Consider the following 26,201-nt stretch of genomic DNA (forward strand, 5'->3'; position numbering starts at 1 on the left):
ACCTCAACCCGATAGAACACCTTTGGGATGAAATAGAGCGAAGACTGAGAGCCAGGCCTTCTCATCCAACATCAGTGCCTGAGCTCACAAATACACTTCTGGAAGAATGGTCAAACATTCCCATAGACACACTCCTAAACCTTGTGGACAGCCTTCCAAGAAGAGTTGAAGCTGTTATAGCTGCAAAGGGTGGGCCAACTCAATATAGAACCCTACGGACTAAGACTGGGATGTCAATAACCAGTTGCCGGCGGCACAGAACGGCCGCTCCTGCGGGGGCGCGCACCGTGGCGATCGTGGCCGCACCGTGTTACGGTGCGACACACGTCCGCAGCTCTTTAACCATGTGATCGGCTGTGTCCAATCACACCCAGTCACATGTAAACACAGAGATGCTGGTAATCGTCTCTCTTCGCCTCACACTGACAGAGGAGAGGAGAGCCGATTAGCGGCATTTCCTCACAGGGGGTCAGCTAGGGAAGTAATCAGGGCACTGATCATCAGTGCCCTGATTACAAGATATAAATAAAGTGCCACAAATAAAGAAAAAAACATGCCCACCAATGCCAGCATACAGTGCCCACCAATGCCAGTGATCAGAGTCCACTAGTGGCAGCAATCAGTGCCCACAAGTGCCACAAATCGGTGTCCATTAGCCATGCCAGTCAGTGCTGGCAATTAGTGCCGCCTATCAATGCTGCCCATCATTGCCCATCACTGCTGTCCATCATTGCCCATCAGTGCCACCCATCAATGCCCATCAGTGCCCATCTGTACCGCCTATCCATGCCGCCCATCCGTGCCCACCAGTGCCGCCTCTCAGTGCCCGCCACTGCTGACTATCAGTGCCCACCAGTGCCGCCTATTAGTGCCCATCAGTGCCACCTAACAGTGCCCCTCATTGCCGCCTATCAGTGCTCATCAATGTCACATATCAGTGCCACCTATCAGTGCCCATAAGTGTGACATATTAGTGCCTCCTCTTCAGTTCCACCTCATCAGTGCCCATAAGTGCCGCCTCATCAGTTCCCACCAATTCAGCCTATCAGTGCCGCCTCATCAGCGCATATCAGTGAAGTCGAAAAATTACTTGGTTACAAAATTTACTGACAGAAAAAAAGTAAACAAACTATTTTTTTTCAAAATTTTTGGTCTTTTTTTTTTTTTGTAACATACCAGCAAAAGAAAGCTCTATTTGTGTGAAGAAAATGATAAAAAATGTGTTTGGGTACAGTGTAGTATGACCGCGCAATTGTCATTCAAAGTGTGACAGCGCTGAAAGCTGGAAATTGGCCTGGGCAGGAAGGGGGTATTCGTGCCTGGTAGGCAAGTGGTTAAAGTTCTGTGCCTGTAAAGGCAGGCGTCCCAATACTTTTGGTAATATAGTATATATTTGTAATTATTTTGAGGCGTGCTGTGAGAATGGGAACACATAACAAATATGTAGAGGGGGGTCTCAAATTTGCCTGCAAAGCTGCGAATATACTTTAATAATGTGGTTAAAAAAAAAAAGGCTTCATTTCCGCAATTTATCTGTGCTAGAAATTGTTTGCCTAATAGCATTGGGGTTGATTTACTAAAGGCAAATCCACTTTGCACTAGAAGTGCACTGCAAGAGCAGTCGCTGTGGATCTGAGGGGAAGATCTGAAATGAGGGGAAGCTCTGCTGATTTTATCATCCAATCATGTGCAAGCAAAAATGCTGTTTTTTATTTCCCTTGCATGTCCCCCTCAGATCTACAGAGATTGCACTTCCAAGTGCACTTGCAGTGCAAATTGGATTGGCCTTTAGTAAATAAAGCCCTATGGGGGAGATTTACTAAAACTGGAGCGCTCACAATCTGGTGCAGCTGTGCATGGTAGCCAATCAGCTTCTAACCTCAGTTTGTTCAATGAAGCTTTGGCAATATAACCTGGAAGCTGATTGGTTTCTCTGCAGAAGTGAGCCTAGTTTTGCACTCTCCAGCTTTAGTAAATAAACCCCTATGTTTCTTCCAATGCCCTGTACACACGGTCGGATTTTCCGACGGAAAATGTGTGATAGGACCTTGTTGTGGGAAATTCCGACCGTGTGTAGGCTCCATCACACATTTTCCATCGGATTTTCCGACACACAAAGTTTGAGAGCAGGCTATAAAATTTTCCGACAACAAAATCCGTTGTCGGAATTTCCGATCGTGTGTACACAAATCCGACGCACAAAGTGCCACGCATGCTCAGAATAAATTAAGAGATGAAAGCTATTGGCCACTGCCCCGTTTATAGTCCTGACGTACGTGTTTTACGTCACCGCGTTCAGAACGATCGGATTTTCCAACAACTTTGTGTGACCGTGTGTATGCAAGACAAGTTTGAGCCAACATACGTAGAAAAATTCCTAGGATTTTGTTGTCGGAATGTCCGATCAATGTCCGATCGTGTGTACAGGGCATAACAGGTTTGAGTGCCTTTTGTATCTGCTTATTTATCTGTCTATATAATTATACGTCTAGCTGATTCATGCACTTGCAATGTGGGAAGGAGCAGTAAAGCACAATCACTATGAAGCACTGTACACCCCCTACGTTCATATAATACAGTAAACACACATTTAAAATACCATACATTCCTTTAAAAAAAACACCTATTTGAGGATTCCTCATACCTTGTTCTTGCAGGCGCAGTCCAGCGAACCTCTGATTGAATGCCATGATGACCTTTTGCTGTCTGATCACTTTACACTGTAAAGATAGAATATTGTTTTAGAACCAGAAACTTTTGAAACGACTAACATATAAACTCTGACTGCATTACATTTAGTTTGCTACACCACTGTGCATCAGAAGAAATTTTTGTTTTTCCTTAGTTCATCCTTTGTTGCATCTCGGTGCTGCTGATCTTTCATAGCCTCTTTGGAGCCACTTCCTGTCAACACGCACTCTGGCGATGGCTGCATTGCATCCCTCAGGCAGGATTTGTAATCTCCATCGGAAGTTCATGTAACAGGGTGATAATGCAAGAGCACAGCTGAGAGAGACAGACAGGATGTTGTCACCCTATAGGACAGGGGTGTCAAACTCAATTTAATCGTGGGCCACATTAGCATTATGGTTGCCCTCAAAGGTTTGGTTGTATGTGTAAGACTAGATGTCCACAGCACCCCGCTCCCCCTTACATCAGATGTCAAGAGCCCCCCACCATCAAAAGTCAAGAGCCCCCCACCATCAAAAGTCAAGAGTCCCCCACCATCAAAAGTCAAGAGTCCCCCACCATCAAAAGTCAAGAGTCCCCCACCATCAAAAGTCAAGAGTCCCCCACCATCAAAAGTCAAGAGTCCCCCACCATCAAAAGTCAAGAGTCCCCCACCATCAAAAGTCAAGAGTCCTCCACCATCAAAAGTTGAGTCCCCCACCCTCAAAAGTCAAGAGTCCCCCACCATCAAAAGTCAAGAATCCCCCACCATCAAAAGTTGAGTCCCCCACCATCAAAAGTCAAGAGCCCCCCACCATCAAAAGTCAAGAGTCCCCCACCATCAAAATTCCCCCACCATCAAAAGTCAAGAGTCCCCCACCCTTCCATACATCATAGTGCACCCCCTTACCTTATGCTGCTGCTGGGTAGAAGCTGGGGGGGGGGCTGGGAGGCAGAAAGTGAGGGGGTCCCACGGACTCGATGTCCGCCGGCCTCCCGCCGATCGTGACACGGAGAGGTAGAACGGGCAGATGCTTTTGTAAACAAAGCATTCCCCCGTTCTGCCTAGTGACAGAACAGAGATCACTGCTCTCTGTCATCGAGAGCAGCGATCACTGTCCTGTGTGTTCAAGCCCAGCCCCCTCACAGTTAGAATCACTGACTAGGACACACTTAACCCCTTCATCGCCCCCTAGTGGTTAACTCCTTCACTGCCAGTGTCATTTATACAGTAATCCATGCATTTTTATAGCATCGCTGTATAAATGACAATGGTCCCAAAATAGTGTCAAAAGTGTCCGATCTGTCCGCCATAATGTCGCAGTCCCGATAAAAATCGCAGATCGCTGCCATTACTAATAAAAAAAAATTGATAATAAAAATGCCATAAAACTATCCCCTATTTTGTAGACGCTATAACTTTTGTGTAAACCAATCAATATACGCTTATTACGATTTTTTTTTACCAAAAATATGTAGAAGAATACATATCGGTATAAACTGAGGAAAAAAATTTTTTTTTATATATTTTTTAGGGATATTTATTATAGCAAAAAGTAAAAAATAGAGGTGATCAAATACCACCAAAAGAAAGCTCTATTTGTGAGGGAAAAAAAGGCCTCAATTTTGGGGTGCAACATCGCACAACCGCGCAATTATCAGTTAAAGTGATGCAGTGCCGAATTGCAAAAAGTGCTCTGGTCAGGAAGGGGGTAAAATCTTCCGGGGCTGAAGTGGTTAAGAGATGTTTTTTATTGTTTATAGTGTTGATGTCTTCATAGTGATGTTCTGCGGTTTTCATTTCTGCCTCTCCTAACCACAGCATGAGTCAGAAACTGGTTAAAGGTGAAGACTTTACAGCCAAAAATGAACAAGGTTAAGCAGTAGGTGCTGGGTTTTATAGGGAGTAGTTGCCTTATGTGACCCCATCCCCCCCATGACTACAGAGCTCCCTTTATCCACAGACTACAGGGCCTCTTAATTAAATGCACAAAAGCTTGGCAATATCCCCTTTTATTCTTAAAGGAAAAGTACAGCCAAAGCTCGTTTGGCTGTACTTCTTCTCCTGTGGATCACAGGCGTGCAGTTCGTTCTCCACTCCTGTGACCCGTTTTCAGCAGATGATCTCACAGATTGTGACAATATGGTGGGGATCTGCCCACCACCCTGGACTGGTACCTGGCTCAGCCTCTCAGCAAGCCACTGAGAGCCTGAGCCAGCCTCTCCCGCCCCTCCACAGCCCAGCGCTCCAGTGAGCATGTGTGTGTGTGTGTGTGGGGGGGGGGGGGCAGAGCAGAGAGCCGGTGACTAACAGTCAGCAGCTCTCTGCTCACAGAGCACTGAGAACCGAGCAATCGGTGGTCTTTGATCGCTCGATTCTCAGTCTTAGAGACCCGGCAGGGGACAGATGCAGCATTGGACTGATGCTGCATCCACCCAGGTAAGTATGATTCTTGAAAAAAAAAGGCTGAACTTCTCTTTTAAGGTAATCTGTACTAACAGAAATATATGCTGCGTGCCATTGCTGGTCTCTGCTGTTTAAAATGCTGGTTGCTGATCCAAAGGCTTTTCAGAAAAAGGACAGCAATGGCAGCCCCCATATTTCTCTCAGTATAAGTTTAAACTCGTGTGCCTGAGATTCTATTGGAAAGAGGGGCTAGTGCCGAATTAGTGGTGTGGCCTCAAAAAACAGTGCTAACTTGGTCACACTCTCATGTAGATGGCACCATAGCCCTAAATTCTACAAATACAGGGGCATATGTGAAAATATACTGTACAGCCAACATGCTGGCAGTCATGGCAATAAAGGGGTATCACACTGGCAATTGCCACAATAAATGTAAGCAACACATTGGTAATTGTGACAAACACATGGGCAACATATGGGCAATGGTGGCACTGGCAATGCATGCAACATACAGGCAATGATGACAATACTGAAAATAGTGATAGTACAGGGGCAACATATGAACAATGGTGAAAATACCTTTGTAACAAATAGACAGTCAAAACTGGGCAACATATGGGCAATGGTGACAATATATCGACAGCAAACAAGAAACAGTGACTATACATGGGCAACAAATAGTCAATGGTGACAGTACAGGAGCAACAAATGGGAAATGGTGACAGTACACAGGCAAGAAATGAGAAATGGTGACAGTACATGGGCAAGAAATGGGAAATTGTGAAAATATTTGTGCAACAAACAGGAAACGATGCCAGTATATGGAAGCAGACTGTAAATGATGACAATACTTGGAAACAAATGAGAAATGGTGACAGTACAGGGGCAACAAATGAGTAATGGTGAAAATACCTGATCCATAAAAGAGAGGCAATAATGGAGACAATACACAGACAACAAATGGGAAATGGTGATAACACATGGGCAACAAACAGACAATAGTGAATGGGCAATTAATGGGAAATTGTGACTATACGCAAGCAACAAATAAGCTATCATGACAAAAGGTGGCCAACACATTAGCAATGATGGCAATACATGCAGTGATGGCAAAAATAGCAGTTGTGCCAAATCTCAGGCAGCAAGTGGGCCACGGTGTTAATACAAGGGCAATAAGTCACATAAACCCACATAGATTTCCAGTGGTCAGAGCAAGGTGCTGGAGAGGTAGAAAGCATAATCCATTCCTCCTTCCACCGTCATGCTGGCTCTTTCCTCTTGTCCACAGTGTGACTTGTACTGGGAAGCTGATGTCATTTCACCAGTCAGCAATAGGGAGGCCAAGCAAAGGAATCCCCTTGAGACTTGGCAATCATACTTAAGCTTGATTGCCCGTTTTTTTTTTGTTTTTGCGTGCTAGTCTCATATTGAAAATGAAGAGGTTACTAAACATATGAAAATTCTCCTATGACAGAATACAACTTCGGAAATTATGTAATGTGTTGTATTGCATTTTAATGTATTCTTTAGTTTCCGAGCATGCGTGGTCTTGCTCTTTTGATTTTTATCGGATGTATACTGTACTGATTAAATGAAAATTGTACAATCTGGTATCATCCAAAAATTATTTTTGTGTTTGTCCCTTTGGATAATTTCAGATGAACTGTCGTGATCAGCTCTCAAAAGCTGTGCACTAACGATCATATTATTGTACGATCGCTTTGAAAGAGGTATTTTGACAAAAGACTGGCTGAACAGGATTATAAATACCACTTTAATTCCACGTTAATACTAAATATGTGACCCAGCCATGCCAGGCATAAAAGGCAAACAGGGGCTGGGTCCTCATTCTTCAGGGCTGGCTCAGTGGGCGAGGTGTGGGCAGTGCAGCAGGCCTTTGCTTGTTTAAGACAGCTGATTACAATGTAAGCAAACAGCCAGCTCCCTGCTTCACTCCTAATCAGATGTCAATAAGATCAACAAAGCTTGCAGCTTCTGTGGAATTACCTGTGTCAGGAAGACCAAACAATGCTGCTACCTACAGAATGGAAGAATATTCACATTGTCTTCCTCTGTCTCTCTATCGGGAGTGAAACCTAATTGCCAAAACAGAACAGTTCATAGGACCTATTAGTGTTAGGTTGGTCTTCATCCGATTAATTGATTTTGTAATAAAAAATCACCTAAAATATTGAAATATATGAATTCTGATTTTTTTTTTCTGTACAAACACCTGCCCCCAAACCTACCCCTATGCATGTACTATGACACTACAAAAGCACACATATGTACAGTATATACAGTACTGTGTAAATGTGTACATGTTTTAGGCAATTATGAGGAAATGCTGTAAAGTAAGAATGCTTTCAAAAATATATATTTTAATTGTTTATTTTTATCAATTTACAAAATGCAAAGTGAGTGAACAGAAGAAAAATCTAAATCAATTCAACATTTGGTGTGACTACCCTTTGGCTTAAAACCAGCATCAGTTCTTACACTTGCACCCTTTGTACACTTGCAGAAAGTCAGGGATTTTGTAAGATAAGAGTCAGGTGTATGATTAACCAATTATACCAAGCAGGTGCTAATGAGCATCAATTCTTACATGTAGGTTGAAACACAGTCATTAACTGAAACAGAAACAGCTGTGTAGGAGGTTTAAAACTGGGTGAGGAACAGCCAAACTCTGCTACTAAGGTGGAAGACAGTTTCATGTCACAGGTCATACATCATGACAAGTCTGAGCACAATAACAAGACACAAGGTAGCTATACGGCATCAGTAAGGTCTCTCCCAGGCAAAGAGATCAAAGCAGACTGGGGTTTGCAGATGTGCTGTCCAAGCTCTTTTGAAGAAGCACAAAGACAAGGGCAACGTTGAGGACTGTAGATGCAGTGGTCGGCAAAGGAAACCTAATGCAGCAGGTGAAAGACGCATTGGAGTTTATTTACTAAAACTGGAGAGTGCAAATTCTGGTGCAGCTCTGCATAGAAACCTTTCATAGAAAGCTTTCAGATTTTATTTCCAAAGCTTAATTGGACAAGTTGACCTTAGATGCTGATTGGCTACTATGCACAGCTGTGCCAGATTCCGAGTGCTTCAGTTTTAGTAAATCTACCCCATCATGCTTACTTCCCTTCAACATCAGAAGATGTCTAGCAGTGCCATCAGCACAGAACTGGTGGAAACACGTGGGACCCAGGTACATCTATATCTACTGTCTGCAGAAGTCTGTCCAGAAGTGGTCTTCATGGAAGAATTGTGGCCAAAAAGCCATACCTCTGATGTGGAAATAAGGCTAAGAGACTCAACTATACACAAAAACATAGAAACTGGGGTGCAGAAAAATGGCAGCAGTTACCCTGGGCTGATGAAATAAAAAGTGAAATATTTGGCTATACAGTATTATAGTTTGTGTTAATTAGGCTAAGTTAATTAAGTTTTCACTTATTTGTGCTGCACTCCCACGGACAACCAAAACTTAATTACAACTATGGAATCATTGCAATCATCTCATTCTAGATGAGCTGTCATGTTGACCCTCTAGCTTCAATATTTGATTTGGTGACACTTGTAAAATTTTGAATTTCCCATCGCTTTTTGATAGAAGATAGATTGAGTGAATCTTCCCAATGGGGACACAGACAGCAAGAGAAACCAAACAGAGGTTCCTACCCTTTCCCATTTATTCAACACCTAAAAAAGAAAAGTTTTGCCTATAGATATAATTGAATTGCCATCTAAGCAAGCTTCCCTCAACTTACTTGTTTAAAGTTTTCAGCATCTCTCAGTCCTCATCGGAGTCCGTAGCACATCTAACAAGGCCATGAAAACCAGAATTTTCACTTCCACACAGATACATGTTGTAATTGTATGCAAAGGTTGAAATCCACTAGAGCTGTATTGTGATCACTAAGGCTGGGGGCGGCTGCAATCTATGTAATACCTATTGTGTAGCTTGGCTTCCTTCCTATTGTGTGCAGTTATTCTTAGCCAACACTCTGCACTAAATAAGTGAATACTATCAGTGCAATCCCATTGTGTTCGCGGGATAGGTTAGGAAGTGGGATGTTATTGTGCTTTGGGTCAGTTTATTGTAGTGCACCCCCTAAACAGCCACTGGTAGATTGAGTCCCATTTCCCCCATTAGAGCACACACAGCCAAGCATACAGCATTTTCAACATTCTTCCTCTGGATCAAAAATCATCCTAATGGTATATATATTTTTTTTTTATTGGGGAACAATGAACTTGGATAGGGAAAGGGAAACTACCCTGGAACTGTACAACTTGGAACTGTACAACTGGAGGACCGCTTAACTTCTGGCTGTGTTGCACAACTCCTGGTGGTTTTGCACAACTTCTGGCTGCACTGTACAACTCCCGGCTATATTGCACAACTGATGGCTGTACTGCGCAAATTCTGACTGCAATTCCACAAAGTAATGTCTCTATCTCTAAGCTGTCTAAGACCTCTACTCCTCCCAGAGTTTCAAAGCAGCACTCTGTCACCCTTGCAGCACTGAGGTCTTGTACTCAGCCACATGATCATCAGTTGCCTCTGCCCTCCTGATGATATCCACCAGGCTATTCCCAGTGAGGGAGATGTAGACTCACACCACCTCTGGGCTCTCTCCCACAGCTTTCTCCCGGCTCTACCCTATGAGCTCTCTCCTGATCCAGCTGGATCCTTGGGCTGGATTTGCGAATAGGCCCCCCGGCTAAACCTAGCTGGGACCCTGGTGTCTTTAGGCTGCTTTGTTCCAGGCTCCTGCCCAAAGAAGCAGAGCCCCTCAACAGGGCTCTCCTCCTGCAGAACTGGATCCAGGAACTCTCTCTCCCTTGCTGCTCAGGCCTCAGATTATTTATGAGCTCTTCCTCTACCTCCTGGGCACACCTCCCCAGGGACTAGCTGGAGTTCCATAAATATTCAGGCTGCAGACTCTGTCATCCCACTATATTCTGGATATCTCTAGAAGACAGGGGAAAGTAACAGAGCAGCAGCCTGTGAAACACTGAGCAGCCCTAAGGCCTAAGCAATCCACCCCTGCTCTACTATTTACAGTGGAGCTAAACTAAATTTGCCTAGCAGCCTACTCTAAACTAGGAGGGCACTACATTATTTATCTTTTAATTTAAAAAAAAATGTTAGACTGATGCGTCTGAATCTTTATTTTAGAAACAAAAATATAGTATGCTATGCACCCAAGACAAAAGAGTAACAGAGCTCTGCTTTTTTTTAAAAGAAAAAATCAGGGGGCATGGCCAAGCGAGGCATGTAAGAGGACGTGCAGCCGCTTGCTCCGCCGATCATCCTGCAGGATCCAAGCTATTGCACCGCCATCCTGCAATCTACAGCCTCGGGACCGACACTGCTGAGCACCGAGGAACCTGCTTTATAAAAGGCTAGTAACATTTTTGTTCCCCAACATATCTAGACGCGGACAAGGCCCCCGAGTCCCGCTAGACGCCCCGATCCAAGATGGTGGCCTCCCGCCCCTTTCGGCTAAGGAAGCGGCCCAGCGCCTCTTCTCTAAATGGGGAAAAGATACACCACCTACCCCAGGGCCTGGCGGACACGATCCGAAGGAGGATACCAGGGATCTGGATGATACTCCTCTGATCCTGGCTAATCCACCCGCTCTGTCCCCTATGTCTCAAGGCCCCACACAGCCATTCAATATGGCGGTGCCCAGCATGCAGGACAATAATGATAATAATGATCCTGAGCCAACCCTCAGAGATATACTGGCGACGGCCACTGTCTGCAACTCCTCTATTACTAATCTTGCACGGGAGGTGAAAGGTATGAAAATGGAAATATCATTTGTGCGGCAGGATATGCAGAAGCTGCGTGACCGCACCTCTGCAGTGGAAGGGCAAATTAGCACACTGGAGGATGAATGGCAACCATTGCAGAGGGATGTTAAATATACTCACTCCATGGTGGCTGCCAACGCATTGTTCGGGGCCTCCTCATACGGGAGATATCTGGTATAAAGAAAAGGTCTAGAGAATGGGAGGAAACGGTCCGCCTTGAGTTACAATGTAGAGAGATGGCTCTGGTAGCGGATCCTACCCCACGCTGGACTGAGGCTCAATCCTTATATAACAGGGTGGTATTGTCAACAGCTGAAAAAAAGAGATACTTCCTACAACAAAACTATTTTGAGGAAGGAGAGAATACGGGTCATTTATTGGCTATGGTCGCTAGGGCACAACAAGAATCCACCTCCATTACTGAGATTAAGAAATTTAATGGTGAAGTTAGCACCTATACTACTGACATTTTGGATACATTTCAGCGGTTCTATGCAGACTTATACACCTCTAAGACTAAGACTACTCCCTCCGACTTGGCTCTGTTTTAAAGGGACTGTACCTTTCCCCAGGTCTCCGCGGCTGAAAAAGAAGCGCTAGACTCCCTGATCACAATAGAAGAACTGATTGAGGCGTTGGCAGATGCACTGAACCATAAATCTCGGATGGACTGCCTGTCAAGGTATACACCAGGTATGGGTCGATCCTCCTACCTCCGCTTCAGCGGGCCTTACAAGAGGCAGCTAAAACGGGTCACCTACCTGACTCGATAAAGGAGGCCATTATTGTGGTCCTCCCCAAGCCAGGTAAGAATAGACAGATACCGGATTCATACCGCCCTATATCACTGCTTAATATTGACGTCAAGCTGCTAGCTAGGGTCCTTGTTAACAGGCTCTCGGGAGTTGTTGGGTGGCTGGTACACCATGATCAATCCGGATTCATTCTGACACGGTCCACGGCGGACAACATCCGGCTCCTCTTCCTTAATATTCAAACTCCAGTAGATAACACCGGGGGTAGGGCCATTCTGTCCTTGGATGCTGCCAAGACTTTTGACAGCGTTGAGTGGCCCTATCTCTGAGAGATCCTGGCTGGCTTTGGCCCGAGGAATGCCTTTATCAACTGGGTGAAAGTACTTTACTCAGAACCTCGGACCAGGGTCCGAGTCAATAATACCCTCTCCTTGCCCTTCAAGTTACACTGGGGTACTCGTCAGGGCTGCCCGTTATCTCCCCTTTTTTTGCACAAGCAGTGGAGCCACTTGCCATGTTAATAATAGGGACATTATGGGATTCCACAGGGGCCAGCTGGAGGACAAGTTGTCCCTCTACGCTGACGATGCCCTACTATATCTGGCGGACTCCGGTGGCTCGCTGAGGACCCTGATGGCAACCATTATTACATTTGGTGAATTCTCCGGATTTACTATTAATTGGTCCAAATCCGTACTTATGCCCCTTGATCCACTAGTATCACCTCTACTACAGAGGCGTCCCAAATTGCCATTGTTAACACTTTTAAATATCTGGGAGTAATGATATCACCGGACCCTACTGAATACTTGAAACATAAGCTAGCCCCCTTATTGGACAAACAATGTGTTAAATGTCAGGGATGGTGTAAACTTCCGCTATCAGTGGTAGGGTAAACCTGATTAAAATGATTTGGGCACCACAGCTCTTATATATTATCCACAATTCTCCTATGTGGATTCCCAAAAAATGGTTCAAGAAGATTGACTCTCAATTTTGCGATCTTATCTGGAAAAAAGGTAGAGCCGTATCAGCCTACAATTTGGCAAGGACGGGGGGCCTGGCGGTACCGACTTCTAAGATGTACTTTTTAGCATCGCAGCTGCAACAGCTTGCAGGTTGGGATCTTCATGATTCGGATGACCCTATTATGCAATTGGTGTCCCACACCAATCCCATATTAACAGCTGGCTCTCACTTGGAGATGGGTCTGCCGGGTATACCTTCGTCCTCCCCGACAACAATACTACTCCAGAAGGTTTGGAAGGCAGTTAAAAGAGCACTAACCATAGATGGTCCGATGGAGTTTACTCCTATCTGGAACAATCCCAACTACCCTGAGCTATCTAAACTACAAGGTTTCTCTCTTTGGTCAAGAATAGTGATATGGTTCTTCACACAATTATATGATGGTAATGTACTTAAATCATTTGAAAATTTATGCAGGGAATTTTCTCTAACACGGAAAAAACTCTACCAATACCTCCAACTCATGCATGCGTTACAAACCCAGACATGGACTGTTAGTTTAAATATCATAAAATCTTTCCTGATACAGGAGGTCCTACAGGCAAATAACAGCAAGAGTATGATATCACGAGCTTACTCTACAATAATATCTACAATCCAGAATTCTGCCCTACTTAAATGTAGAACGCACTGGTCCACGGAAGTGGGAGGCATAGACGGGGACCAATGAGATATGGCCTTGGAATCAATTCTGGTGGTGTCAGTCTCTGCATCTCATAAACTCTCACAATTATTCATACTACATAGGTCCCATCGTACACCTATACAATTATATGAATGGGGTAGAAGAGACTCTCCCCTATGCCCTAAATGTGCCATCCACAGGGGAGACGTTATACACATGATATGGCACTGCCCGAAGCTTACCAGATATTGGACGGAGGTCATACAAACTGTTTCTGCTGTGGCACAAACACCCATACCATGTAGGCCACTGGTGTGCCTCCTGGGATCAGTTGACGCTGAAATGTATCCAAAAGGCGTCTATATAACGGTAACTAGATTATTATATCTGACCAGAAAACTCGTAGCACTCTACAGGCTGGCGTCCAATGTGCCTACAAGGCCCAGTGGATTGCATATGTCAATTCTCTCCTCCTTCGGGAACAGTTGGCATACCGACACCGAAATGCATCCAAAAAAATCAACCTTATATGGCAGAATTGGTTGGATAACCCCAACCTTGCTCCCCCCCCAGCTAATAATGGATAGACTGCTACGGTTATAGACCCTTATACTGTTGATAGGGTTTCCTCCTGAGCTTGAGGCCTCTCCTACAATGCATATGCTGTGTAGATGATAACTCATGTGGTAAAGCCTGGAGGAAGGAGCCCTTTCTTTTTTCTTATTCTTATTGTATTTTTTTTTTGTTCTAAGTTCCACTAAAAACAAGTGTATTTGTGCCTTTTACTAGGTAACTGCATCATATGTACATACATTTTGAATCTGTGTACAATTCAGCTGTGGAGGGATTTGTTTACCCCCTTATTGTAACTCAGTTACCCATTATTCTTGTCAATAAAAAAAGTTTTGATTCAAACAAAAAAAAATGAAAAAATCAGAAGCTGCCTTCTGCCAGACTCTCTGAACCTTCACACTGGCCTCTGAAGTGCAATCACCAAAACATTCTGCCAGAGCCCATTCACACTGCGTCCGTTGAGTTGCTAAATGCAGGTCCAGCACAGTGATAAGCTGAAATCTATTGTATTCCACAGAACTGATTCACACCAATACGCTGCACTGATGTATATTGCGTGAAAATGGAACATGCATTAAAACGCAGTGCAACCTAATGCAAGACACTGCAATATGTCACAGCGTGTTGTAGCATGCATTAAGGACTACAACGGAATACATTAAAAAATTGCAAGACAATGAAATCAATGCAAGTGCATTTTTAAAATGTGTCAACACGTAAATAATGAGTCCAGCCTCACTGTGCACTGCAGGCAGCTTAAAGGAAATTCAGTTGTCGAAGCATTTGCTGATGTATTGAAATTCTTAACGTGATTGCAAAGGCTCAAGGTTTTTTACCTTCATGCATTCTTATGCATGAAGGTAAAAAAACCTTCTGTGTGCAGCAGTCCTGCTAGCACCCCCTAATTATTAGGTGAGCCCCATCTCGATCCAGTGATGTGCACGAGAGCCTGGGTCTCTCACTCCTCATTGGCTGAGACAGCAGTGGTAGCCATTGGCTTCCGTTATTGTCAATCACTGCCAGTGAGCCAATGATGGGAGAGCAGGGGTGGGGCAGGGCACACTCTGTGTGTGAATGGACACACAGAGCAGTGGCTCAGGAGTGAGCCTGCTCAGGTGCCCTCATAGCAAGCTGCTTGCTATGGGGACACTAGGTAGGAGGGAGGGGCCTGGAGGATCGGGACTGCTCTGTGCAAAACCATTGTATGACATGTTTGTTATTTAAAAAAAAATCTTTAATGTCACTTTAATGTGGAAGTAAACTCGTTTTTAAAACAACATACTGACAGTTAAACTTTTGATGTCTCGCCTGTCATAAATACTTCTGCCTGTCAGCAAACGTGAAGCTCAGTTTACAGTCTTGGCACGGTTCTGTGCCAAGATGAAGTAACTCCTGTGTGCATGTGCAGGAGTTACATAATCCTGGCCCAGCCACTAAGGAGGCCGAAGTCTTCAAACCAAGTAGAGGACTGGGCAAAGCACCGGTAGTGGAGGGGAGCCCTCTCATCACAGTGCTGGGAGGGTGGCATCGTTTTTCTAGGTGTGTGGTGCGGTATATTAAGGAAACCACCCATGGGCACCTAAAAAATATTTGGGTGGTTTAGTTCCGCTTTAATACCAGCTGGGGCTGTTACATCTAGCTCCCCCACAACCTAACATCCAAACTGCCATGGTAAAAGCATGAAGGGACACAAGGGCACACAAGGAAACTTGAGTAAAAGCAAACCCAGCAGAATAAAATAGCCAATATACGGCAGGTACCAGCTTAACTGATCTTTCCTTGTAAATGATTTTCTTGTGGTTGGAGTAAACTCCTATTTCTGCCTTTTACCAATAGGTAAGCCTATAATAAGCCTTACCTATAGGTACTGTAAATATCTGTGCCGTTTAGGAGATATATACTGTACATGCAGCCGGTGATGCCACCCGTGCCATTCCTTCAGGGTCCTGTGCCATAAACAGCGGCTCCTGCACAGGAGTGACGTCTTTACGGCTCTGGCCACTCACACAACCGGAGTCCGCGAAAACCAGCTGACGATAGAAGCCCTCTCAGCAGTGACAGCGTGGTGATGGAGGGCATCGTTTTCAGGTAAGTTGCGGTGTATACTAGCACATTATAACTTTACCCTGCAGGTTGCAAAAAAAACCCCAAAAAACACACACACAGCAGTTTATTACCGCTTTAAGGCCCCTTTCACACTGGGGCGGTGGGGGCGTCAGCGGTAAAACAGCGTTATTTTTAGCGCTGCTTTACCGTCGTTTTTGCAGCGGTATTCGGCCGCTAGCAGTGCGGTTTTAACCCCCGCTGGCGGCCGGAAAAGGGTTAAAACCGCTCGCATAGCGCGGCTATAGCAGCGGTATCGCCGTGGTATAGCCGCACTGCCCCATTGATTTCAATGGGCAGGAGCGGTTTAGGAGCGATGAATACACCGCTCCTTCACCGCTCCTAAGATGAGGCTTGCAGGAGTTTTTTTCTTCTCCTGCCAGCGCACCGCTTCAGTGTAAAAGCCCTCGGGCTTTCACACTGAACAAACAGTAGAGGCTGTTTTGGGTCGGTTTGCAGGCGGTATTTTTAGCACAATAACGCCTGCAAACCGCCCCAGTGTGAAAGGGCTCTAAGGCAGCAGGCAGTATTGAGAAGGCCATAGCAGGCTTAAAGTTGGCCTTGATCCTCAATACATTCGATTGGCTTTGTTCGAAAGTACTTCAAAATTTTGTTTATTTTAACAGTTTTGAAATGAAAGCGGTAGTAAAGTCCGCTTTGTGATTTTTACCTACAGGTAAGCTTATAATAAAGCTTACTTGTAGGTAAAATGAATGTCTTCTAAACATGCACCGCATAGGAGATATTTGCCCTTTTGGCAGCTGGTGACGTCACTGGCGCATGCGCTCTGAAGGAACGGCATACCCGCTTGGCCATTCAAGCTGTAACTCCCGCTCGACCATTCAAGCTGCCGGAGCCCGCGAACCTGGAAGAAAGACGGGGTAGAGGTGGAAGCGCTCTCAGCAGTGACAGCGCACTGCTGGAGAGCTTCTTTCTACGGTAAGGCTGGCCATACATTATACAATTTTCTTGTACAACTTTCCTTTAGATTTACCAAAACCATATAATATGAGGTCACACCTAAACACTTTCAATTTGGATACAATCAGGCAGGCCCTTGTACTACATAGTTGAATTTAGCTCTAGAAAAAAATTGAATAAGAAAATTGTATGGTGTATGGCCAGTTTAAAGCGGGAGTCCGGCGACCAATCTTTTTTTTTTTTTTTTTAGGTCATTGAGACACTTTGCTAATCCCAAAATAATACTCACAGTTTGGGTGTAATATTTCCGCCTCTGTCTGTTTTCGTACTGAAGGATAACTTAAAAAATTTGATGCTGGCTGTTTCCATCTTGCTTGTGGGCATGTGAAGCCCACAAGCATTGATTTCTGGGATGCGGCGAATGCTGTTAATTCACAGCTTGTTCACACGCATGATCATTGTTTCCGCACTGAATCTTGGGAAGCCTGACACTAAGCTCCCAGGAGACAGTGCGGCGCCGGGGAAAGGCAATAAACACGCCTACTCCCATGGGAGGAGAGACAGGAAGTGCCAGAATAAAGTACAATATAAAAGGTAATTACAGCGATAAAAAAAAATTTCATGTGGCATTTGAACATCTATGCAATTAACTGAAGGGGGTAAGATTAAGTTAAAAATTTGAGTGGAACCCCGCTTTAAGTAATTCATAATGCGCTAGTACACAATTCATACTAGCGCATTATATAATTGCCGTGCTGGAAACATTTTTTTTTCTTTATTCCAATGCCGCGGTTTACTACTGCTTTAATGTAATTTCCCAGATGAAAACCACATACACGGTTAGAAATTTGTTTGAGAAAATGTTTCCGTCCCGCTCCTTTGAATTTTCTCATCACTGCGGTTGGAAACGAACATCGATTTGACCCTACTAACCACTGTAAAATCGAAGAGAATGTTCTTTTTTTGAGCAGACTCCTACTAGTGTATGGCCAGATTGACATTGCTTTCTGCATACCTGATACATTGCTAGGTCTGCCCGGAATACAGGTTAGTAGCATGCAAAATGCACTAAAACTTTTGTCCCTGAAAGAGCAAAGTGTCTTGCCTATCTCCAATAAAGACATTCCATTTCTTGCTGCAATACAGGTACTCTTAAAGAATCCAGTCGATGATTCTGCCCATCAGCCATAACCATGAAATCAGTTGTTCTTGTACTGCCCCCTTAAATGTTTTCCTATACCCTTCTATCAGCTGTAGGTGTTGTTTTTTTACAGGTACGCAGGATGCATTAGCTGGGTACAACCATCGCAGGCAATTAGCAGTCTGCAGGATTATGCTCGCTTTGCAGGCCTATTACTCTCTAGATGGATTGATTAGAGGATTGCAAGCCAAAATTGTAATGTGCTGCTATTTCTAGATGAATTATGAAGCATTGCAGGCTGACCTTGCTGTGTGGGTAGCGATGCAGCGGGGAGGATGGTTGCCTGGAGAGAGGATGCTGGCCGGGCTCCCGTCAGGCTGTGTGTGTCTCCTGCTGTAGAGGCAGATGCTGATGTCAGCTCATTGCTCTGCACAGGCACTGACCGAACCAGGCGGAAGACAACCTTGCATGCTGCCTGTGAATGACTAACATCAGGAAGGAGCTTGCACAACTGTCTTCTGCAGCAAACGACATTAAATAAAGCTTCCTGGTGTCTTGTAATATCGCCGAGCACCCTTTGATGGAATTATGGTTCTAATAGCCTGTGTCACTATGACTGCATAAGCACCAGCGGGCCTCCGGAGAAAAAAAAAAAAAAAGGTTTCAAAGCACCCGCGTTTAACCACTTGACCACTTGGAATTTTTATCCCCCTTCATGACCAGGCCATTTTTTTGCGATGCGGCACTGCGTTATTTTAACTGAGAATTGCGCGGTCATTAGGCACTGCACCCAAATAAAATTGATGTCCTTTTTTTCCCACCAATAGATGTTTTGGTGGTATTTGATCACCTCCGCGGGTTTTATTTTTTGCAATATAAACAAAAAAAAAAAAACGATCGACAATTTTGAAAAAAAAAAAACAATATTTTTTACTTTCTGCTCTAAAACAAAAAACAAATTTCTTGATAAATTTAGGCCAATATGTATTCTGCTACATGTTTTTGGTTAAAAAAAAATCAGTTAAGATATAAGGGTTGATTTACTAAAGGAAAGTAGACTGTACACTTTACAAGGTGCAGTTGCTCCAGAGCTTACTAAATGAAGTGAAGCTTCACTTTGCAAAGAATACCCAATCACGTGTAAGGACAATTTAAAAAAAATGCTTTAGCTTGCACATGATTGGATGATGGAAGTCAGCAGAGCTTCTGCTCTTTTAACCACTTAAGCCACGGACCAGTTTGGCTGCCCAATATTGAGAAGCAAGAAAAAGTCCATAAACTTATCAAAGAAAAAAGGTGAAACAAATGGTGTCTTCATGCAATGTGCACTCTCCCCCTTCAGGTATGCCCTCACCTTAAGGGCTTTAACCGCTTCAGCCCCGCAAGATTTTACCCCCGTCCTGACCAGAGCACTTTTTGCGATTCGGTAACTGACAATTGCGCGGTTGTGCGACGTGGCTCCCAAACAAAATTGACGTCCTTTTTTTCCCCACAAATAGAGCTTTCTTTTGGTGGTATTTGATTACCTCTGTGGTTTCTATTTTTTGCACTATAAACAAAAAAATGGCGATAATTTTGAAAAAAACGCATTATTTTTTTAGTTTTTGCTATAATAAATATCCCCAAAAAATATATAAAAAAACATTTTTTTCCTCAGTTTAGGTCGATACGTATTCTTCTACTTATTTTTGGTAAAAAAAAAAAATCGCAATAAGCGTTTATTGATTGGTTTGCGTAAAAGTTATAGTGTCTACAAAGTAGGGAATAGTTTTATGGCATTTTTATTAATTTTTTTTTTTTTACTAGTAATGGCGGCGATCAGCATTTTTTATCGTGACTGTGACATTATGGCGGACAGATCGGACACTTTTGGCGCTATTTTGGGACCATTCACATTTATACAGTGATCAGTGCAATTAAAAATGCATTGATTACTGTGTAAATGTGATTGGAAGTGAAGGGGTTAACCACTAGGGGGCAGTGTAGGGGTTAAGTGTGTCCTAGGGAGTGATTCTAACTGTGGGGGGGGAGGGGCTACGTGTGACACGACACTGATCACCGCTCCCGATTACAGGGAGCTGTGATCAGTGTCCTGTCACTAGGCAGAATGGGGAAATGCTTGTTTACATCAGCATTTCCCCATTCTTCCTCTCCGTGAGACGATCGCGGGTATCCCTGCGGACATAGAGTCCGCGGGACCCGCGATCACACTCACGGAGGTCGCGGCGGGCGGGCGCGCGCTCGCAAACCGCTTCTTAAAGGGCAACGTACAGGTATGTTAATCTGCCTGTACGTGCCCTTCTGCCGACGTATATCGGTGTGAGCCGGTCGGCAAGCGGTTAATAAGCTCTGGAGCAACTGCACTTTGCAAAGTGCACAGTCTATTTGCCTTTAGTAAATCAACCACATAGTGTCTACAAACTACGGGATATATACTGGAATTTTTATTTTACTATTTTTATTAATATTTACTATTTTTATTTTTACTGGTAATCGCGGCGATCAGAGACTTATAGCGGGATTGTGATATTGCGGACATTCGGACGCTAAGGGGTTTATTTACTAAAGCTAGAGAGGGCAAAATTAGTCACAATTCTGCAATTGGTCAACATACCTCCCAACATTTTGAGATGGGAATGAGGGACACCTATCAGCAAAAGTATGCAGGCATAGGACACACCCCTTGCCACGCCCCATTAAAGGAGAATTGTACAAAAAAAACAAGATTGGTTAAAGCCACAAGTGCTTTTTTTACCATGCACTATTCCTTTATATTGGCTTTTGGAATTTACAAATGCAGCAATTTAGAAATCAGATGAAAGGTTTAGCGCTGGGAAACACTATTTGAAAAGATAAAAAGTGCATTTTATATACAACTACATAGATCATACCAAAATGAGGGACAAATGAGGAGGAATGAGGGACATTGCGACAAATCAGGGACAGTCCCTCCAAATCAGGGACAGTTGGGTGGTATGGGTCAATCAGCTTCTAACCTCAGCTTGTTTAATTAAGCTTTAGCAATTAACACCTGGAAGCTGATTGGTTTATCTTCAGAATTGTGACTAACTTTGTCCTCTCTAGCTTTGGTAAATAAACTCCTAACTGACACTTTTTGGAAGCCAGTGACACTAATAAAGTAAAAATATGCACTGTCACTGTATTAATGAAACTGGCTGGGTAAGGGGTTAAACATCAGGGGTGATCAAAGGGTTAACTGTGTGCCTAGCCAGTGTTTTGGTGTACAGTGTGTGCTGCTTTTACTAAGGCAAGTAATGGATTTTATTCCCTGCTTTGTGAGGAAGGAACATCTATTACTTCCCTGCTGACAAGACAGGGCTCTGCCTTATTTACCTAGGCAGGACTCTGTCCTGTGTAAATGCATGATGATCGGTGGGTGCTGCGCTAACCTATCGGCTGGCACCAGCTGATCGACATCTGTTGTGTTTAATCCTTACCCCCTACCTGGAAGTAAAAAGATTCTCACCGCACTGGTATAGATCCACACCAGGTGTAAACTTAGATGTCTCCGAAAATAGAGAGCCCCAGGTGCTGGCTAATGCTGAGTCATGTTGAGAGTAGATGAGAAAATATGGACAGCCGCACTCCAGGAAGATATAATTCAAAGACCATTTATTGTAAATGTTAAAAGCATATGGCATACAAAACACTGTGGCAGAGGGTACAGGCAATCAGCTAACGCGTTTCGCACTTATGCTAAGTGCTTACTCATGAGTAAGCACTTAGCATAAGTGCGAAACGCGTTAGTTGATTGCCTGTACCCTCTGCCACAGTGTTTTGTATGCCATATGCTTTTAAGATTTACAATAAATGGTCTTTGAATTATATCTTCCTGGAGTGCGGCTGTCCGGATTTTCTCATCTATTCTCAACACTCCCCTACCTGGAAGTGTCGGATCACATACCTAGTATGGAATCGGGCGCAGCCTTGCCGCCATATATATCTATGTTATACAGTAAGCAGTTAATGATGTAAAGCAGGGCTCTCCAAGCTTTTCAGTATCATCATATATTTGTATATATATTGTATAAATCGTATGTTTTACAAATATTTGCAGGCTGAAATAGCATTTAAATGAATACATTTTACTTGGATCTTTTTCATAATTAGCATGATGTGATTCAGAACAAAGGAACTTTAGCAATAGTGCCCCCTCTTTACATCAGGGTTCCCATCAGAGTCCCCCAGCCCCCCCCCCCCATCCTTACATTAATGTAGTTGTAAACCTCAGACATGAAATATGAACAAAGCACATCCCTCTATAGTGTGTACTTGTCTCAAATAAGAGCACTAAGTGTCATTTCTGTCTGCTGCTTCGTTCCTCCTCTATAAGCATGAATCACTTCTGACATGTTTTCCTGACACCAAGAGAAAAAAGGTGACAGGGGAAGGAGCTCCAGCAGATTGACAGCCTCAGCTCTGTTCCTGTGTGCTGTGTAGAGGTGTCCCTTCCCTCCAATCAGCTCTCAGAGCTCTCCTCACTGAGCTCTGCAGAGTGTAATTTCAACTCTCTGTCCTCCCTTTTTTTTTTAACTATCAGACAAGCTATATACATTCTGGACTTTGAATGGCCGTAGAGAAGAGAAGAGAAGACTATAGATGAACAGGTACAATGTATGTAGGAGGATTTACTTCATCTCTGTGTATCAACTGAGGCCAGTCACTTCACTGGGTATATTTAAGGGATTACTTCCACTTTAAGGTTCCCATCAGAGTCCTCCCTTACATCAGAGTTTTCCCTTACATCAGAGTTTTCCCTTACATCAGAGTTTTCCCTTACATCAGAGTTTTCCCCTACATCAGGGTTTTCCCCTACATCAGAGTTTTCCCCTACATCAGGGTCCCCATAAGGGTCTCCCTTTCATCAGCAAAGTGAGAGCCCAGAGCCTAGCAGGTCTGGATGGAAAAAGAGCTGCCATCTTGTAAATTCTGGGGCAGGAGTTGGGTGGGGAGAACAGAGATCATGGACTGGCTTTTACTGGCCTGAGACCTCATTCTGTACACATTACGGACCCTAGCTGTGAGCCAGATAAAGTCTTATAGCAGGTCAGATGTGGCCCATGGGCCATAGTTCAGAGACTCTTAATGTAATGATTTATGCTGGCTAACTGGGAAATCAAACATATTCATAGTTCTGGCAACTGCGTCAAATTGCTAGGAAAGTAAAAATAGAGTCAAATTCTATGGTCATACACAAAGGATTGGAAATGGGTCCTGCAAGCATGGCTATCCCGGCATCCAACAATTGTTGGGTTCATTTCACATTACTACCTACCGTAGGGCAGCCATACTCAACCAGGGTTCCTCCAGAGGTTGCTAGAGGTGTGGCTGATTGACCTCCCATTTGATGGTGTATCCACAGTTCCAGGGTCATTGCAACTTGGCAAAGCCAGCAGCATGACAGCAATTCTGATTTTAACTGTTCATAAGGGTGGAATTCTTATCACCACTGTAGGGTTGCACTTTTCTTACTGACCACCAATCTAAGAGACAGTTTTCCCAATGACCCCCAACAAATTGGTTTAAGTAATGCCTCGTACACACAACTGGTTTTCCCATCAGAATCAACTCTGAAGGTTTTTCCGATGGAGTTTCGACTGAATTCCACTCAAGCTGTCTTGCATACACACAGTCACACCAAATTCCGACCGTCCAGAATGCAGTGATGTACAACACGTACAACGGGGCTAGAAAACGGAAGTTCAATAGCCAGTAGCCAATAGCTTCCGTCTTGTGCTTGCTTCAGAGCATGCGTCGTTTTTGATACGTCGGAACAGCTGACAGACGATCGGTTTTCCCGATAGGAATTGGTTCTGTCGGAAAAATTTAGAACATGTTCTCTTTCTAGGTCCGTCAGAATTTTCAACGTGAAAAGTCCGATGGGGCATACACACGATGAAAAGCTCCCATCAGACTTTTTCTGTCGGACATTCCGCTCGTGTGTACACGGCATAAGGGTTTCCTCAAGATCTAAAATGATCATATAGGTTCCTCTGTGGTAAAACAGGTCAAGAAAGGCTGACCTAGGAGGATGTTGGGTTACCTCAAGTCATCTATCAGCAAAGAGTAATGAAATATTACATATTAGTTGTATATTGAGTTGTAGTCTCGGCTATCCTAGAGGAAGATAAATTAGCGGAGATGTTGTTGTGATCCTTTCCCAAAATTAATGTATTCATACCCGTTTTCCAGTGATTTGATATACCTGTAGACATGAAAATTTCACCTCACCCCCAAAAACCGCTAGCAATTCTGACATCTTGCATACCATGCTTATGATCCATCATGATCTAAACATGAAAAGATGGATGAAAAGTACCTAAAAACAAACCCAAAAAACAAACATTTATTATATTACAGCTTAGAAAGTCTTAGATGTGGTGGGTGCATTAGTTTTATTCTTTTAGGCCTGTTGGTCTGTTGTTTTTCTACTTCCTTTAAAGCGGAATTATTCTCACCTTAGATCCAGCGATGCACTGTCCCCAGAACTCACCGCTGGCTGCTGACATCTTTGGGTGGCCATCTTCCCGGTTTTCGATTGCTGGCCACTGTGATTGGCCAAGCCTACAAGGCATCATGCACAGGAGTTTCGTCAGATTCGGCATTGTGGAATTTGTGCAATGAGCTGCACTTGCGTATCCTACTGTACATATGCGGAAAGGAAGGTAAGCGGCTTTAACTGCTTGGCAACCACATCACTTAGAAGTACGGTGGCAAGGCGGCTCTCCTGCGCTGGATCACGTACCTAGTACGTGATCCAGCACTTCCGGGTAGGGGACGTGTGCCACCGACACTGTGGCTCTGCTGTGATTAGACACAGCACAAGTCGATCAGCGGGTGCCGGCCAATGGATGTCCACCGGCACCTGCTGATCAGCGAGGAGAGACATAGAACAGAGCTTTGCCTATACAAACAGAGCTCTGTTCTGTCAGCAGGGATCTGATGGATTTTCTTTCCCTGCAAGGCAGAGAAAGAAAATCCAGCAGATCTCTAAGTAAAAACAGCACACATAGTACACAAAAACACTGGTTAGGCACACGTTTAACCCTTTGATCAACTTAGAGGTTTAACCCCTTCCCAGCCAGTGTCATTATATTCCCAGTACAGTGATAGTGCATATTTTTAGCACTGATCACTGTATTAGTGTCACTGGTCCCCACAAAGTGTCAAACGTGTCATTTAGTGTCTGATTGTCTGCCCCAATATCGCAGTCCTGCTATAAGTCGTTGATTGCCGCCATTACTAATATAACATTTTTTTTTTAAATTCCAGTATATACCATATAACTATAACTATAACTTTTGCGCAAACCAATCAATACACGCTTATTGAAGACTATATAGATCTGTGAATACATCTAATACGACCCTCTCTACAGACTGACAATGCTGCTGTCCAAGGGTGTCTCCATTTCTCCTCCATCCAGAGTACAGACACCCTAAGGCATGAAGGCTGTTACTGGCCACATTACCCGATAAAAAAACAGTATACATAATACTGGTAAAAGAGGAAATTTATAGCACAATTGTGTTTGGGTGCCGGGAATCAGGACCAAGGACGAATACTTGCAAGAACATGTCTTTAAAAATTGGGGCTGTCCCTAGGATTTCAGGACTCATGGCAGTTCAGTTGTTTCTGGTACAGGTTTAGTAAAGCACAGAAGTGTCTGCTAATATTAGTGCTGGTTATTAAACTCGAAAGCATAAGAATGACAACAGCAGTTTGTGGCTTTGTTCCAGCTGCAGGGGAGCATCGAGCAACCTGTCAACAGGAAATCTAAGGGGACTTCTCCACCCACATCCTGTGCTCAGGGACCCATCCACCATACCGCACTGGTTTTATTGCTACCAATTATTTATTAAGAACATTGATTGCTTATCTACATGCCCTACTTTAACTGTCAGGAGCATTGCACATATTTCTAATCTCTACTTTCTAAGCCAAGCTGTGTATGTTCATATTTCATTATATTTCCTTAAAGCCCATTTTATGAATGAAAATTGTGGCACTTATCCATCTCTAATGCCCCGTGCACATGGTTGGATTTTCCGACAGAAAATGTTCGATGGGAGCTTGTTGTCGGAAATTCCGACCCTGTGTAGGCTCCATCGGACATTTTCCGTCGGAATTTCC

The 26,201-nt window shown here is 43.9% G+C and overlaps 1 protein-coding gene across 4 annotated transcripts in view; it reads right to left on the reverse strand.

Moving 5' to 3' along the window:
• The window catches only part of LOC141108439 (uncharacterized), a 132,737-nt gene that overhangs the window by 86,604 nt on the left and 19,932 nt on the right, over positions 1 to 26,201 (reverse strand). For 2 of the 4 annotated variants that reach the window (XM_073600045.1, XM_073600042.1), the window contains exon 2: positions 2,645 to 2,720. In XM_073600045.1, the coding sequence (XP_073456146.1) occupies positions 2,645 to 2,690 (46 nt within the window). In that variant the 5' untranslated portion in view covers positions 2,691 to 2,720. Of the gene's footprint in view, positions 1 to 2,644; positions 2,721 to 8,844; positions 8,977 to 18,350; positions 18,552 to 26,201 lie in introns of those variants that run through there. The other 2 variants (XM_073600043.1, XM_073600044.1) reach the window with 2 other exon arrangements.

The sequence above is a fragment of the Aquarana catesbeiana genome, linkage group LG09 (genome assembly GCF_042186555.1).
Source record: "Aquarana catesbeiana isolate 2022-GZ linkage group LG09, ASM4218655v1, whole genome shotgun sequence".
Lineage (NCBI taxonomy): Eukaryota > Metazoa > Chordata > Amphibia > Anura > Ranidae > Aquarana > Aquarana catesbeiana.